The sequence below is a fragment of the Mobula hypostoma genome, chromosome 14 (assembly GCF_963921235.1).
Source record: "Mobula hypostoma chromosome 14, sMobHyp1.1, whole genome shotgun sequence".
NCBI lineage: Eukaryota > Metazoa > Chordata > Chondrichthyes > Myliobatiformes > Myliobatidae > Mobula > Mobula hypostoma.
This window is the reverse complement of record NC_086110.1, coordinates 44,693,047-44,711,173: the sequence shown is the minus strand read 5'-3', so window position 1 is coordinate 44,711,173 and position 18,127 is coordinate 44,693,047. Positions and strand designations below refer to the sequence as shown.

The following is an 18,127-nucleotide window of genomic DNA, read 5'->3' as shown; positions in this document are numbered from 1 at the left end:
GGTTGCCATTAGCTGTCAGTTATTGCATCACATCGTCTGTCCGGCCATAACCATTCTAGTTTAATTAATTTATTTAATGAGTTATTAAGATATCAGCCAATAATTAGTTAATAAATTATTAATATAGTTTTATTTTATAATCTGATGACATGAACTTCAAGGAGATTTGTTTAAGTGAGTTTGTTTGTCTTTATTTCCAACATCTTATCTGCCGATTTCCTTTGCTTATTTTGTTCTTCCAGCAGGATTGAACAGATTATGTTCAGAGCAATGCTGGATAAATGTGATCGATTTAAGGAATGCAATTGTTTCACATAATTTCAGTCTAGTAACTTGAGAAAAATAAATTCACCAGAACGTGAGTTTTATGACAACAAAATCTTTGTTTGATTTATTTCCAGGTGCTTCAGATTCCAGCTGAAGTGTTCTATTGTCTGAAAGTATTGCTGATGATCCAAGTTACTTCTCTTTAATTCCTGGACTTTCAAGATGGAAGAATCGAGATATTAGCAGAGGCTGGATTGGGGTATCCTAGAGTGGATAGAAACTGATTCCAATGAAACAATCTCTACCATTTTCATATCTTCAAATGGCTTTATAGTCATTCTGCGGGTTCAACACTCCAATACAACGCCTGAGTGCTAGAATCATAGTAGTAGACTGGTCTCCGTTAGTCTCTAGTTAAGATCTTCCCAGTGCTGCTTCCTTGCTCCTGGTCTGGTGTGGAGATGACTGAGCTCACAGGCAGAGTGTCGCCAAACCCGCTTGGTGTTGTTACAGCTCCCTGTGTGTCCAAGGTGGAGCTTCGTGTTGCCTGCAAGTCTTTGCTGGACAGAGATACCCTCAATAAATCTGATCCTTCTGTGGTTCTGCTGATGCAGTCTCAGGGACACTGGGTGGAGGTAGGTGACCATCAATGGCTATTACCCGACTTGAGCAGTACTTCTTCTAAATCTGATTTTGCATGAGAATATATGAAAATACCTTTGAAACATCTGATTATGAAAGCTGACCAGAAATTTAATACAAAAATTCCAGTTAAAATGGTAGCTTGACTTTGCCGATTAATAGACTATGAAATAATGTTAATACTTCTCGAGGGTGTAAAGAAAATAATATGATTACAAGTTCTTCTTCTTGTGAATCCTGCATGTGAGTGAGATGGAGGTGTGCAGTGCTGGTTAGTACACCATCTGACATCCGATCCTTTAATATCCAGATTCCTTCTGCTTTTGTAAGATTCTATATCGGAATATAAACATGGAAAGGTTTGGAAAGAGAGATGGTGGTGGACTACCAGTTGATGGACTAGTGCATGAAAATGATGAATTGAGTGGCCTCTTGATTGTTATTAAATGAGTGACTGTAATTGTTATATGGTTATATTGATGTTTTGTCATTGTAATTACTCTGTGGTTTCTAAACCGGCATTTCCTTATATTGCATTAAAATGGTTAAAAATTATGCTTTAGAAGTTCTAGTTCAGTACTTTGCATTTTTAATAGAGTAAACCATTTTCCAGGCTGTGTACGTAGTATGGTCCCTTTCATTTAGAAAAAAGAAACAACAGTACTGTACCATGTTCCATTGGTGAGGTAAAAAGAATTTACCATGATAATGGAATGCCACATTAGCTGGAGCAATTCTTACCAGAGAAGATTATAATTTTAGGGAAGATTTTTTTTCATTCTATCCCCTGATATGTTCTGAAATGTCAGTGAAAAATGACGCACTGTCATCTACCAGCATTATCCGCTTATGGAGTGTCCTCAGTGAAATTATGGCTTTCTGACATTTGATTCAAACAGACATAGATGTACACATTAGACATTAGGCATAAGAATTAGAATGAAGTATGTTCTCCAGTTACATTAGGGACTACATAATTAATCTTTCTTAATATTGATTGGATCAATTTTGTTCTCACAAAATGATCTCCTGTCAAATTTTATTGCCAGTCAGCCGAGGCAATGTCAGGATATGCTTTTAAAAAATACAGGAAGGGACATCTCGAGCAAGAGAAAGTCTGCAGATGCTGGACGTCCGAAGCAACACACACAAAATGCTGGAGGAACTCAGCAGGTCAGGCAGCATCTATGGAAAAGAGTAAACTGTCGCTGTTTTGGACTGAGGGACATCTGATGGGAAAGAGGGCTTTACTCCGACTGAACTGGAATGCTTTAGGTACTCCAGAACATAAGATCAGGATTAGCCTCTTGAATTTAGTGTATGCTGTCACTCATTTAAATTATAGGTTATCCACCCCTTGCTTTGTTTCAATATTGCTTTATGCATAAAACTAATAATATTCCTTTTTCTACATGGTTAACATTCCATTAACTACACTAATAATGACTGATTCTCTGAACCGATTATATTCTATTTTCCATCCTGATAATATTGCACTTTGTACACTGAGATATTCCATTCTCCACACTTACGATAGTTCCATACCCCCATGATGACATACCACTCTATAACCCGATCATATTTCGTCCTTCACCTGATGAGATTCAATGTTCACTCTGATACTATTTCATTTGGTGCAGGTGGTGATAATGTTAATTCTACAGTGTGATTATATTCCTGCCATACACAGTGGAAATATTCCATTTTCTGTACTTCCTCCATTCCACTATCCAACCTGATAGTATTTCTTTCTCCACATGTTATTTGTTCAGTGTACTGTACCCTGTATTCCCCTGTGCACGCTGAAAATGTCTCATTCTTCAGCCTGATGGCATTGCACACTCCAAATGCTAATGTTCCGTCCTCTACACAGACACCATTTCATTCTCCACCTGGCAATATTGCATTTTCTTCATTGATAGTGTTCAATTTGCCAATCTATATACAGTATATATTGATATAGATATATCTATCTATATCTATAGCTACACACACACACACACACACATATATATAAATGCATACATTTCCTCAATTTTACATCTCATCATAAACTTGGCACGGCTGATACCCTTCATCAGAACTCCCCCTTCTGAAATGGTCAATTGCATTGTCACCTTTGAATCTATGGAAGCCATTTTAGATTTCTTTAGTGTGGTTGAGTGCTTGTTGCTGTCACTGCTGCTGCACTAAAGCCAGATTCAAAAGAAATACTGGGAATTAGGAAGCCCACTCCAGAGATCATGGGATCATTGTGTTAGCTTCTACCTTGCAGCTAGAAGACTGTTGAATGGTTCTTTAGTAAGATAAATTGGACTCCTGACCTCACAATCTACCTCAGTGTGATCTTACACCTTACCTGGCCTGCTGCGTTCACCAGCAACTTTGATGTGTGTTACACCTTACTAGCTAGCTGCACTGCATTTTCCCTGGAGCTGTTGTACTTTATTCTTCATTCTGTTATTGTTTTACCTTATATTACGTTAATGCACTGTGTAATATGTTGATCTGTATGAACAGTAATGCAAGACAAGCTTTTCTCAGTACCTCAGTACATGTGATGAAAAATTCAATTCCATCTTCTTGAATGCCAATGATGAGCAGTGTCACTTTGCTGCCAATCTATTTCTATAGTCTGAAATGTTCATCCATTATATCAAATAGGATCGTTCCAAGAACTATGCATCCTTGGAATATTTTGGGTTATTATCAGGCAAATCCATTAGCGCAGGAAAATACAAATTTACTGCAAGGTAGAGAATCTTAAATCTCTCTTTAGCCGGAGCTCAGTGCTCGGGGCCAAGGTGCTGACCTTTCCTGATAAACCCAAAAATTACGGACTGAAGTTGAAGTCTTGCTGATTATTATACCACAGCAAGCCCACAGATGGCTCTGCTACTTGTCACTGCAATTTCAAATCAACCAAGCACAGTACCTTACATCACACTAAGCTATTATATTTCTGTTTGTTTCTTTGTAGTCACAAATACTCCAATAATGATGTTTCCTACATATTCTGGACCTTTTTTCCTCATCCCTTTAAAGATGACTAGGTTAAAATACAAAACATTGGATTTTTAGGATTCCCCAGAGGTGCTTAATTGATGAATAGACACTTGAATAGATCAGAGGTGCCCAAGCCTTTTTTATGCCTAGGATCCCCACCATTAACCAAAGGGTCCATAGACCCTGGGTTGGGAACCCCAAGTATAAATGATTACCTTGAGGGTCAGGTATAGATGTACAGAATTTCTTTTAAAGTATGTTGTGGAATGTGCTCAAAGGTAGTTTAAGCTTTATACGGTATACAGAAAGAGTAATTTGAAAAGTAGTAATACAGTAAAAGCTGGAGGAACTTGGCGGGTCAGATGGCTTCTGCAGAAGGAAATGGACAGTCAATGTTTTGGGTCAGGGCCTTTCATCAGGACTGGAAAGAAAAAGAGCCAATGTAAAAAGGTGGGGGCAAGGGGCGGGGCAAGAGCTGGGAGGTAACAGGGTGATCCATGTGAGGGGGTTAATAGGCAGGTGAGGGAGAGGAAGAGCGGGAATGATACAAGAAGCTGGAAGGTGATAGGCAGAAGTAACCAATGGCTGAAGAAGGTAGAATCTGATTGGAGAGTACAGTGGACCATGGAACTAAGGGAACAAGGTAAGGAGGGAAGTCAGTTAGAGGAATGTGTGGGAGGGGAAAGAGATGGGATGATAGGGGTTGAGGGATAAGGGAAATAAAAGGGGAGAGGGGAGTGGTTACAGGAAGTTGGAGAAATCCTTCATGACATCAGGTTGGAGAGTAAAAAAAAATTCTCCCCCCCTCACTCCTTCTTCTATCCCCTGCTCTGAATTCATACATTTTCTCACCTGCCTATCACCTGCCCACTGGATCCCCTCTTCCTTCCCTTTCTCCTATAGTCCACTCTCCTATCAGATTCCTTCATCTTTAGCCCCTTACTTTTCCTACCCAACTGGCTTCAGTTATCTCCGTCTGGCTATCCTCCTTCCACTCCCTCATGTCCCTTTTTATTCTGGCAGCTTCACCTTTCTTTTCCAGCCCCGAAGAAGGGTCTTGGCCTGTGTATTCATTTGCATAGATGCTGCCTGACTCGCTGAGTTCCTCCAGCATTCTCTGTGTGTGTTGCTCTGGGTTTCCTCTGTAGACTTCCTGGTGTATATGAGGTGCTGCTCCTCCAAAATGCTTCTAGTCTCAGCTCAGCAGTACATGAGGCCGTGGAGAATAGGAAGTGGAATTAAAATAGCTGGCCACTGGGAGATCCTGATTGTTATTTCAAATGGAGTGAAGGTGCTCAACAAAGTGATTTATGTTGGATTTCACCAATGTAGAGGGGACATTGGATACAGTAAGGGACATGGATGGATTCACATGTGAAGTAAGTCTCACCTGGAAAGACAGTTTAGGGCCCTGAATGGTGGTGAGGGAGGAGGTGTAGGGGCAGATGTGACACAGTCCATTTGCATGGACAAGTACTTGGAGGGGAATCCATGGGGAATGATGAATGGACAAAGGAGTCGTGGAGAGAATGATCCCTGTGGAGAGAGGGGAGGGGATGGAAAAATGTGTGAAGGGGTAGGATCAAGTTGAAGATGGCGAAAGCTGTAAAGAGTAATATCTTTGATGTGCAGACTCTTGGGGTGGTAGCTGAGGACTAGGGAACCCTATCCCTGTCATGACTAGTGGGAGATGGTCTGAGGGCAGATGTGCGGGAAATAGTTGAGATGCAGGTGAGGGGTGCAGCCGGGGAAAGACCCTGTTTTCTGAAAAATGGAGGACATTTTGGATTACGGAAGAATACTTCTACCTTCATGTGAATTGTAATCAAGCATATTCTCGGTAAAGAAAATTGACACATACTGTAAGTGCAGCTCTCCCGAACGGTTACCTAGAGAACAACATGTAGTGAAGGAACAAAAAGAGTTTAACCTATTGTACAATAGCTACATTCATATCAGCCCTGTATGTGTGAGACATGAAGAGTAATACCCGATGGAAATATGGTTTGTTATGTGAACCCTTAAAGGACTTGTTGAGCAGAAACCTTAAAATAACTGAAATACACCATAACTGTATTCTTAACAACAGCACAGATGTATGTAAAAGAATATTTCAACAGAAACCATTCCTAAACTGCAACATCACTCCCTTAGAAAAAGCCGTGTATATCCAGCTAACCAGATTCATTTTGAAGTACTTCAGCAGTGTGCTACCAGGTTGTAGTTGGTATCAAATCCTCACTTTCCAGGTGGTAAGTTTTGTCCTCTGGCAGATTCCCAAAATGTAAAAATATTTACAGAGCACCAATTATATTTAAACAAAAACAAAAGAATACTTGCTGTTCCTGTGAATACTTAATAAGATGAAAGGAATCTGTGGTCTATGTACTGTTATTTTACTGATTGTTTTGTTTGATGGTTTCATACATTGAATAAAATTAGATTGAGGCACAAGACAGAAATAGCAGGCACCAATGTGATTTACCAAATACTGAGTAATTAATTTGTCCCTTTTAAAAATCAGCAGGAAAGTATAATATATACATTATTGACTTAAATAACTAGAAAAATACCAAGTAGCAATGTCAGATGTGGAAGATCAAAGTTTCATAACAAGAAGGTTTATCCAGAAAGCTTTATTGTAAGTGTTGCATTGAATAAAGATTTTATATTGAGTTAAAATACTGTAAGTGTACCGAAGAATGCTTGGGCCCTTGAATAGAATTCTTCCTTTTCATTTGTCCTTAAACACTGCAGAGCTAAGAAAAGACAAAAATTAAGTAAGAACAAGAATACACCTGGCAGGCTTTGAACATCATATCTCCTAGTTTGAAAGCAAGCAGAAGTCAAGGAACAGATGCAAAATACTGGATGAACTCAGCAAGTCAGGCAGTATCTATGGAGGGGAATAAACATTCAATGTTTCAGGGCTGATGAAGGGTCTTGGCTCGAAACTTTGACTGCTTATTCCCTTTTTTCCCCTCCATAGATGCTGCCTGACTTGCTGAGTTCCTCCAGCATTTTATGTGTGTTGCTCAAGATTTCCAGCACCTGCAGAATCTCTTGTGTTCAGATATTGAAGACTGTGCATGCGGAACTTTTATATTATATAAGAACATAAGAAATATAGCCGTGCGTTTAAATCAATACCCTAAATGATTTTATATTGCTGCTTAGCTCCTGACTTCTATGATGCAGGTCTTCCACAGCTGATGGGTAAACAGCAGAATATACTTGTACATAAATTTCCGAGGAATATTTGTTTATTTGAATATGTATGTTGGACCAACATACAACCCTTTTTGGGTAGAATTAGCCTTTATTTAGATAGAAAAATACATTGCTGCAAGTATGGCTAAGCTTCACAATTTGCTGTTGAGCAGATGAATCATTTAGTACTTCACTGACAATCTAATAAGTCATGTTCACTCCAGCTTAGTGAAGTGGTTCTAATTTTATATGGCGAATGGTGTCTATAAAATGTTTAATGAATACAATATTATTTATGTTTCCTTCCAGCTGAAAGTTTAGTTCAAATAACTAAACTCCTTTGTATAAGAATATACATGAAATGTAGAATCTTGTGACCATTAAATGTGACTTGTAATTGCATGGCATGATGGGAAAAGGGGCTGAAAAAGAGGTACAAATTTTGGAACTGAAGGCTGCATGACTCTATCTGCTCTTACCAGTAGGCAGGGAAAGAATACTTCACTCAATAAAAAAGTCCAGCGTATGTCTATACAGGCAAATCTGTATTCTACTGCCCACAAAAACATTGCAGAATCAATATCTACAAAATTTCTTCTTCCTTGTCATTAATTTGAGCATATCCTGTATGCTAAAATGCAAAGACATGTGCCAGGACATACTAGAGTCCAAGAACATTGTGCACGATGGTCACCAGGAGATAAAGTGAGTTTGAAACTGGCCATATTCTCAAGAGTAGGTACTCTATGAATTCCATAATCATTATTATTGTTATTAGGAGTCCATTCTTTTTGGTCCCAATAACTGATGTTATGTGTGAAGCCAAGCAGAGCTGCAGAACGGATGATGTTAATGAGAGAGATAACGAGAGACAACGGAGAGCCATTCAAAATGCTAATAAGAGAGAAGAGAGAGATAACGAGAGAGAGAAACATAATTCAGTATGTTGGCGTCTGCCACAGACAGTTTGCTTTGAACCTGAACTGTTCATTAACAATCCTGCTGAGACAATAGGAAGTGTGAAGTTTGATAGACAGGTGATACCCCATCAGGGCGATAAAAATAGCGGGTTTGCTAAGGCACAAGTCACACGCCACGAGACCCTGGATAGAACATTGTACCCCACAAGTTGGTGGGAGCTTGGAGGACCGATTCGCGGGAATCGGCCAGAGGCTCACAGGGTGTAAATGTACGATCGGTGGGGACCTGTTGTGTGTCCGCCCTTGCCTGGGTGCCGGGTTCACCACGGAAGAACGGTCACATCCAGAACGGAGGGGTTACAGTCGGTGACCACAGCGGGATCAGAAGGCATCGAAAGGTTTGCCTGAAACCTCAACTGTATCTCTCACTCTCTCTCTCTCTCTCTCCAACAGTACAACAGCGATTGCTTCGAACTACACTAGACTGAACTGAACTCTGCTTCACCTTAAGACTGATCATTTTACCCCTAGACTGCGATAGAGCTTGGTTGATTCCTATTACCCTATGTCTGTGTATATGTGTATGCTATCATTGCTAACCTGTTACATTTATATCCTTGCGGTTAGTGTACTGTATTACTTATTTTTGTTAATAAAACTTTATTAGTTTCTAGTAATCACCGACTCCAACGAGTGTTCCATTTCTGCTGGTTTGTCAACCCAGTTACGGGGTACGTAACACTGAAAAAGATGTAGCATGTAGTTTCACTGTTGATATGGCCAATTCAGGCTAATGCAGACTATCCATGTCTCAGTAATATCTTTAGCTTAGCTTTCACCCTATATATATTCCATCACAAGTCTGCCATTGAATAGGTGAAGGGATTATTCTAAGATATGTAGAATATTCTCCTTAAGGAAGTTTGCTTTGCAAATCCTTACGGAGATCAATCAAAATGGTGTCTAACAAAGAGCAAAATAAGATAAGTTTGAGAGCTCAACAAACCCTATTGGCTTGGAGGAGAGCAATTATCACAAAACTATACATTTAATTGCATGCATTTCTTGCAATACTCCTCCTATATTTAGATAATAGATTCAAACACTGCAGCCAATTTGGAGATTATCCATCTCTGCAAAGATCTTGTGACTGACCTCCAGTCCTGCATTACACATGAAATTCAGCTCATCCACATCTCTCCTGTTTGATCCAATCCTTCTGGTCTCACTCACCCTTTGATCCTGCCCTCTAATATATCAGATTTAAATTACACCTTTAATTTTACACCTCTCTTGGTTCTCACCAAGGCCAAGTATATAAATTCTTCCAGTATAGTTCTCTCCTCAGATTATATTTTTTCACCCATCCCCCCACACTTCATCTTACCATTGACCACAGGCATGTTCACCTTCCTGGGTCCCATAGTCTACAATTCTCTCTTTCAACCACAACTTCTCATTTTTTAACATCCTCCTTAAAACCACCTCTAACCAAGCCTCATCCTGCTATCTTCTATCTCTTTCCTTATGCCCCGGAGGCTGTTTCTCTTTTTAAAGGCACTAATTAAATGCAGGTTGTTGTTTTTGTTGCTGCCACTTTAAAATCTTAAATTCATTTACCAATTCATTTAAAAAAAAAGGTTGCTGTAAGGACAACAAAATCAAATTTGGAAAGACTGGGATATCCACCAATAAAAGCAGCTGTCACATACTCAGGTGACAACACTTCTTGCTTTCTTTATCATAACAGCTGTTGTGTTACACCTGCCCTGACATATTTTGAGAAGCCTGCAATGCATGTGAGATGGGTTTGCTTCAAAGTAATGCAGTGTTTCATATTCCTTAAAATGTGCATATTTCTGTGTGAAGACTTTGTTTCAAAATGAAACTTTTCCCTGTGGTTGTCCTAAAACAGTCTTTGAGTGAGTCAAGAAAGAGCTTTGTTTAAGTACTGTACTGATTCGGAGTCATTGCCCTGCATGAATACCCGACCTTTGATGCTCTTAACACCTAACAATATATCAATCTCTGTTATGGTTCGACTGGGTGACTGAGCCCCCACTGCCTTCTTGTCTGGTGAATTCCTTAGATTCACTATCCTCTGGGTGAGTAAATTTCTTCTCACCTGAATGGATGATTCTATGGTTTTGAGTCTGTGACACTGGGTTCTAGATTCTACAGCCTGAGGAATCATTAACTCTACGGCCAGCCATTCAAGACCCATAAGAATTCTGCATGTTTTAGTTTGATTACATCTTATTTAAACCTCCAGAAATGGTTATAATTGCAATTTAGTCCTGGTAATGCCAATTTTTTATTGCAGAGTGCTGAAAACAAAAACCTACACTATACATCTAGTTTCTAGGGTCTTGATTGATTTAAATTGCCAAGTTGTTTAGGAGAAGGACAGAAAACTTGGCCTCGGTCTGACCTACATGGCAATATTGGAAGGGGCAAAGCATCAGGTGGTCATTTTTGTTGGGTCTGAGACTTTTATTTGAAGAAACATTTTATCTTAAACTTGCAAATTTATGGACTCTTCTTCATTAAATTGTTAGTGCTCTGATTTGTACTGTATTCAAAGTCAAGATTATTGTTTGGGGTAGTTAAAGGATTTGGGTTTATGGGGATTGGGCAGGAAAGTAGATTTGAGGTAAAGGGTCAGGCACAATTTTGTTGAAAGATGAAGCAGGGACAAAGTCTGGATGACCTACTTCCCCTTCTGCTTTATTGTTAAGTTGTTATATTTACTGCTCAAAGTGTACCAAACATCTGATTTGGCCTATTGCTTCAGTTTTCCTATTGTATAATTATTTTCCTTTGTTGACCCTGAAGATAACATCCTGCTCATTGTTGACTATAATATACATTTGTGTTCTTAATTTATCTGCCAGGAATGTAATGAATCACTAGTGACATTGAGAACTTGTTTATTTCACTCTCTGCTCCTGCAGTGTGAATGTTTGCATATGTCACATGTATACATTAAGAATTTACATACACCGCACTTCCTTCCCTTGTTATAAAGCGGGATTGATTCCTATGTTCACATTATTTATAGATTTAAGCTCTCCGCATGTTTTCTAAGAAACATCGATCTTCTAGTATTATTGATGTTGCACTACTAATTGAGGAAAATGCTGCTTCTTGACTCAATTCAGTAAAATTTTGCATCATTTCTTTTAAAAACTCCAAGTATCTTCTGGGCTACACATAATCACACAACCCTTTGCTTCTTGTAGAATTGGTTGCATTGCACACCTACGCTCTGTCTGCCAGAGGAAGCAGGATCTCCCAGTGGCCACACATTTTAATTCCACATCCCATTCCCATTCTGACATGTCTATCCACAGCCTCCTCTACTGTAAAGATGAAGCCACACTCAGGTTGGAGGAACAACACCTTATATTCCGTCTGGGTACCCTCCAACCTGATGGCATGAACATTGACTTCTCTAACTTAAGCTAATGCCCCACCTCCCCCTCGTACCCCATCCATTATTTATTTATATACACACATTCTTTCTCTCACTCTCCTTTTTCTCCCTCTGTCCCTCTGACTATACCCCTTGCCCAACCTCTGGGTTTTTTCCCCCCTCCCCCCTTTCCTTCTCCCTGGGCCTCCTGTCCCATGATCCTCTCATAACCCTTTTGCCAATCACCTGTCCAGCTCTTGGCTCCATCCCTCCCCCTCCTGTCTTCTCCTATCATTTTGGATCTCCCCCTCCCCCTCCCCCTCCCACTTTCAAATCTCTTACTAGCTCTTCCTTCAGTTAGTCCTGATGAAGGGTCTCGGCCTGAAACGTCGACTGTACCTCTTCCTCGAGATGCTGCCTGGCCTGCTGCATTCACCAGCAACTTTGATGTCTGTTCCTCCAGAATTTCATGTGTTTTGCAACAATTTCTGAAATTCAGATTTGTTCGGAGTTTGACTCTTCATGCTTTTTTCTTCCTGTGGCTTGAGTTATAATTTTTTTTCAAGTTCAGTTGTTTCCTTCCCACACTGCCCTCAAGACTGAGGTTTGATTGTTTTCTGTTCATTAGTACCTCAGTAGGAATATAACATCCCCTGGAATTTTATATTGTCTTCTCTGTTTAAAAGTGTACTAATTGATGACTGATAAACTTGAATAGCTTTGTAATATTCCCTTTTCAATGCTTATTTGATAATATTCTGTTATTTGAAACTAATCTATTGCTAAGCCATGATATAAGAAAATGTATCTGATATTTTCAATAGTGTGCCTATTTGCAAATGGAAATTACAATATATTTCACTCCAATCCATTTTGACTGATTCCCTTTGAACTGGTGCAAGGGGCAGCGTTTCAGATTTCTGGATCAGTGAGATCTCTTCTGGGGAAGGTATGGCCTGTACAAAAGGGATGGGCTACACCTGAACCCGAGGGGGGACTAATACCCTTTTTGGGCAGATTTGCTAGAGCTGTTGCGGGAGGGTTTGAACTAATTTGGCAGGGGGATGGGAAACGAATGATAGGGATGTTGGTTTACAGACAGAGGTAGTGAGACTATCAGGAAGGACAAGTAGATGAGAGGGCAAAATTGCAGTCGTGGGATGAACTGCAGTGTAACATGGGGACAAGATTGAAAAAAGTGTCAAATACAGGACTGTTATATTTGAATGCATTCAGTATATGAAATAAGGTTGTGCAGTTAGAGATTGGCAGGTATACATTGTGGGTATCATGGAGTCGTGGCCAAAAGACAATTGGAGTTGGGAGCTTAATATCCAAGGGTACAGAGTCTATTGAAAGGACAGGCTGGTAGGCAGAGGAGAAGTGGCTCTTCTGGTAAAACGGAAATAAAATAAGGTCACAAAAGATGGGAAGGTGTAAGAAGCTGCTGATGAGAGTTACTTACAGGCTTCCGAACAGTAGCCAGGATGTGGTCTACAAATTACAGTGGGAGATAGAAAAAACATGTCAAAAAGGCAATGCTACATTAGTCATGAGGGAGGGATTTCGATATGCAGATAGATTGGGAAAATCAGTTCGATGCTGGATCCCAAGGGGTGAATTCGTGGAATGCCTCCGAGAGGGCTTTTTGGAGCAGTTCATAGTTCAGCCCACTAGAGGATCAGTAATTCTGCATTGTGTCTTGTGTGACGAACCAGATATGTTCGGAAACAGTGATCATAATAGGATAAAATTCACCCTGCAATTTGAGAGGGAGAAGCTAAAGTCAGATGTATTGGTATTACAGTGGAGTAAAGAGAATTACAGAGGTGTGAGAGGGGAGCTGGCAAGTGTTGATTGGAAGGGGACACGAGCAGGGATGATGCCAGAGCAGCAGTGGATGGAGTTTCTGGGAACAATTCGGCAGGCACAGGCTACATACAATACATCCCAAAGAAAAGGGAGCATTCTAAAGGCAGGATGAGACAACCGTGGCTGACAAGGGAAATCAAAGCCACCATAAAAACAAAATAGATGGCAGATAATTGAGCAAAAATTAATGGGAAATTAGAGGATTGGGAAATATTTTAAAACCAACAGAAGGCAACTAAAAAAATGTAAGGGGGGAAAAGGTGAAATATGAAGGTAAGCTAGCCAATAATATCAGGAATGATACCAAAAGTTTTTTTCAGATATATAAAGAGTAAAAGAGAAGAAAGAGTAGATAATGAACTGTTGGAAAATGATGCTGGAGAGATGGGGGGACAAGGAAATGGCAGATGAATTGAGTAAGTATTTTGCATCAGTCTTTACTGTGGAAAACACTACTAATATGCTGGAAGTTTGAGAGTGTCAAGGGGCAGAAGTGAGTGTAGTTGCTATTAATAGGGAGATGGTGCTCGAGAAACTGAAAAGTCTGAAGATAGATAAATCACCTGGACCTGATGAACTACACTCCAGGGTTCTAAAAGAGGTAGCTGAAGAGTTTGTAGAGGCATTGGTAATGATCTTTCAAGAACCACTAGATTCTGGCATGGTTCGAGAGGACTGGAAAATTGCAAATATCACTCCACTCTTGAAGAAGTGAAGGAAGCAGAAGAAAGAAAATTATATGTCAGTTAGTCTGACCTCAGTAGTTGGGACAATGTTGGAATTGATTGTTGAGGTTTTGGGGTTCTTGGAGGCATATGACAAAATAGGCCAAAGTCAGCATGGTGTCCTTAGGAGAAAATCTTGCCTGACAAATCTGTTGGAATTCTTTGAAGAAATAACAAGCAGGACAGACAAATGAGAATTGGTGGATGTTGTGTACTTGGGTTTTGACAAGGTGCTGCACATGAGGCTGTTAAACAAGATAAAAGCCCCTGTATTACAGGAAAGATACAAGCATGGTTAGAGCATTGGCTAATTGGCAAGAGGCAAAGAGTGGAAATAAAGGGATCCTTTTTGGATTGGCTACCGGTGACTAGTTGTCTTCCACAGGAGTCTGTGATGGGATCACTTCTTTTCACATTGTTTGTCAACTTTTGGTTGATGAAATTGATGGCTTTGTGACCAAGTTTGTGGATGATACGAAGATAAGTGGAGGGGCAGGTGGTGTTGAGGAAACAGGTTGAGAAAGGGCAAAGAGGTGGCAGATGAAATATAGTGTAGGAAAATTTATAGACGTGCACTTTGGTAGAAGTAATAAAAGCACAGACTATTTTCTAAATGGGGAGAAAATTTAAAAATATGAGATGCAAAGGAATTTGGGAGTCCTTGTGCAGGATTCCCTAAAGGTTAATTTGCAGGTTGAATTGGTGGTGAGGAAGGTGAATGCAATGCTGGCATTCATTTCAAGAGGACTAGAATATAAAAGCAAGGGTGTAATGCTGAAGCTTTATAAGACACTGGTGAGGCCTCACTTGGAGTATTGTGAGCAGTTTTGGGCCCCTTGTTTGAGAAAGGATGTGCTGACATTGGAGAGAGTTCAGAAGAGGTTCACGAGAATGATTCTGGGAATGAAAGGGTTACCATATGAACAATGATTGAAGAACTAGGCATTGATTCACTGACATTTAGAAGAATGAGGGGTGTCTCACTGAAACCTATTGAATGTTGAAAGGCCAAGATAGAGTGGATGGGACGAGGATGTGTCCTTTGGAGGGGAGAGTCTAGGACTAGAGGGCACAGCCTCAGAACAAGGAAATGTCCATTTAGAACAGAGGAAGAATTTCTTTCAACCAAAGGGTGGTGAATCTGTGGAATTTGTTGCCACAGATGGCTGTAGAGGCCAGGTCATTGGTTGCATTTAAGTTCGAGGGTGATAACTTCTTGATTTGTCAGGGCGTGAAAGGCTATGTAGAGAAGGCAGGAGGATGGGACTGAAAGGGAAATGGATCAGCCATGATGAAATGGCGGATGAGATGAAATGGCCTAATTCTGCTCTTGCGTCTTGTAGCCTTATGGTCACTTAATATTAAGTAGTCATCAACCTTTGATTTGCAATGTTCAATATGTGCTCTTTGGAAAGACCAGGTTGACTATTCCAGCTTCGTAAAGTGTGCCGTTAAATTGGTTTGATTTTGCAATCTTGAATGTTTTTGCACTTCCTTGTCTTCACAAATTCTTCCAATTAGACTGTAATCCATTTGAACCCACTTTTAAGTAACTTATTTCTATGAGAAGCGCATTTCTCTCTTTGAGCTATACTGTATGCTGCATTTCTTGATTTGCCTCTCATGATATTCAAGATATTTGTTTGCATTTCCAGTTTTTATTATTTCATCTTGATTGGACAGACAAAGATCTATACCCTGCAATGCTTGCAATATCTTGTCCATTGTAGTTCAGAAGACTTTGGGTGTGATTTCACACCATAAGTGGCTTTTGGTTCTGAAAAACAGGGCCTTATGTGCACCAATTTGTCTTATCCATTTCTAAGTGAGTGTTTGTTGAAAACTTTGGGTCTTGCCAACTATGTGTAAATTCATTTAGTAATGGGCACTGGAACCTGTAATACACTTTTATGAAGATTTATCCACTGTATTTCTTACTTTTCCAATAGTACAGGTGACTGTTATTTTGGAGAACACCTTCATGCTGAACACCTTTCCCTAGTCTAGCTTAAATTCTGGAGACAATATTTACGCATCAGTATTGGTTTATCTTTGTAAATACCCACAAGAATTGGTAGTTCTGGTTGCTGAATATTATGACTTACTATATGTATCCATGGAGAAATCTTCAACAATTTACCTGAAGATATTTTCAAGTTCAGTATCTGTCAGTGGTATTTTGCTAAACGTATCAAGTTTTTATCTAATCCATGACTGATTAATCTATTACCACGTTGTTGATATTGCAGTAACCATATTTCTGCCTTGATGTTGTTTGACTTTTTGCCATTGCTGTTGGTAGTGAAAATGTTACATAAGCCCAATTCTCCAACCTGACGAAGGGTCTCGGCCCGAAACGTTGACTGTACCTCTTCCTAGAGATGCTGCCTGGCCTGCTGCATTCACCAGCAACTTTGATGTGTGTTGCTTGAATTTCCAGTATCTGCAGATTTCCTCGTGTTTGCATCTCTATCATTTTCATTGGTTTTAATCATGTGTGAATTTTATTTCCACTACTTTTTACCTAAAATATCTTCCCTCTGTAAAATATCTTCCCTCTGGGTCACTTTGACTATCTCAGCTTTAGAGCTGTATGCTGAAGACATTGACCTTTTCAGTTAGTTTAAGGCTTTTTGATGTGTATTTGTTGGCTGTCTTCCATGGCACCTATCACAGAAATTTGTGCCAATCTCACTGGCTTGCTTCAGATTCTGCTTTGGACATGACCTTTCACAACACTTCTAGAGTATTTGTACCTTGAGTTGGATACAGTGGCTCAGTATCGCTCAATGCTTCTTTAATAAGGCATTGCAGCCTTGCGTGTAAGGTCAAATATGAGCATCAGTGACTTTGATTAAATTTGCTACATGATTAAATCTCAAAATGACATCACGCTGTACATGGTCTAAGAAAGTGCCAAATTTTGGTGGTTTGGATGAGGCAATTTGCTCACTTGGAGCCTCATCCAGTTTCTGACACTTAGTCCCACATTTGTAGCTCTCCGCCAAGTCTGAGGGTTTAACATTTAAGTGATGCTGTAATACTTGCACTGTTTTCATTTAACAAGCCATGTTTTGTTTCTGTGGTGTTAGGAAATTTGTTACCGTACTTTAAATTTCTGAACTCAATTCAATGAATAGTATAGATTTTTAGTACAGAAATGTTGCAGGTTCTGAATTAACTGAATGAAATCACATTATAACAAAATAGGTGACTGAATGCCATAATTAAATGGTTATGACCTAAAAGCTCAGCCAGAGGTATGGTTGAAGAATGACCAAGGTTAGAAAATAAAATTATCTAGTATACTTAACGTTTAAATGAGATAAGCAAAATAATAAAAGGAGGTGGGATGGATATGGAAGAAGGGAGTAGAAGTAACAAAGAGGAAAATCAACTTGAATGGAGCTAAGAAAGAATAAGGTATAGAAAACATTGCTGAGAGTTGTACAAAAGGCCCTTGGAACTGTAGTGATAATGTGAGGTGTGGTACAAAGAAGGGAATTACAGGTGCATGTAATAGGGGTACTGTGGGAGACTTTAATTTACAGAGAGGCTAGGCACATCCAATTGGCAGAGGAGGAATTTATGAAAATATAAGAACTTTTTTAGATCAATTTTCTTTTTATTTTTGTGCAATGAGAAAGAGTTAATTGATGTTCTGGTTGTTAAGGGGTCTTTAGGCTATAGTGATCATATGATATCAGGACAATCCTGATCCTCATCGTATCAGGACCTTTTACGAAGATTGAAATTGATTTATTTCAACCTGAAACCAAGGACTTAAATCAGAATAAAGAAAATTGTGAAAGCACATGACATGAGTTGTTTTTGGTAGGTTTGGATTCTACATTAACAGGTATGAGAAAAAAACAAGGAATGCCTAACTTTTAAAGAATTAATACATTGAACGTAGAAACAGAAAACCTACAGCACAACACAGGCCCTTCAGCCCACAAAGCTGTGCCAAGCATGTCTACACCTTAGAACTACCTAGGCTTACCATAGTGCTCTACTTTTCTAAGCTCCATGTATCCTTCCAGGAGTCTCTTAAAAGACCCTATTGTTTC

The 18,127-nt window shown here is 39.6% G+C and overlaps 1 protein-coding gene across 2 annotated transcripts in view; it reads left to right on the top strand.

Moving 5' to 3' along the window:
• Positions 1–521: 521 nt before the first annotated feature.
• Positions 522–18,127, top strand: part of cpne7 (copine VII) — a 128,582-nt gene continuing 110,976 nt past the window's right edge. Inside the window, exon 1 of one of the 2 annotated variants that reach the window (XM_063067039.1) lies at positions 522–902. In XM_063067039.1, the coding sequence (XP_062923109.1) occupies positions 729–902 (174 nt within the window). In that variant the 5' untranslated portion in view covers positions 522–728. Of the gene's footprint in view, positions 903–9,810; positions 9,866–18,127 lie in introns of those variants that run through there. The other variant, XM_063067040.1, reaches the window with a different exon arrangement.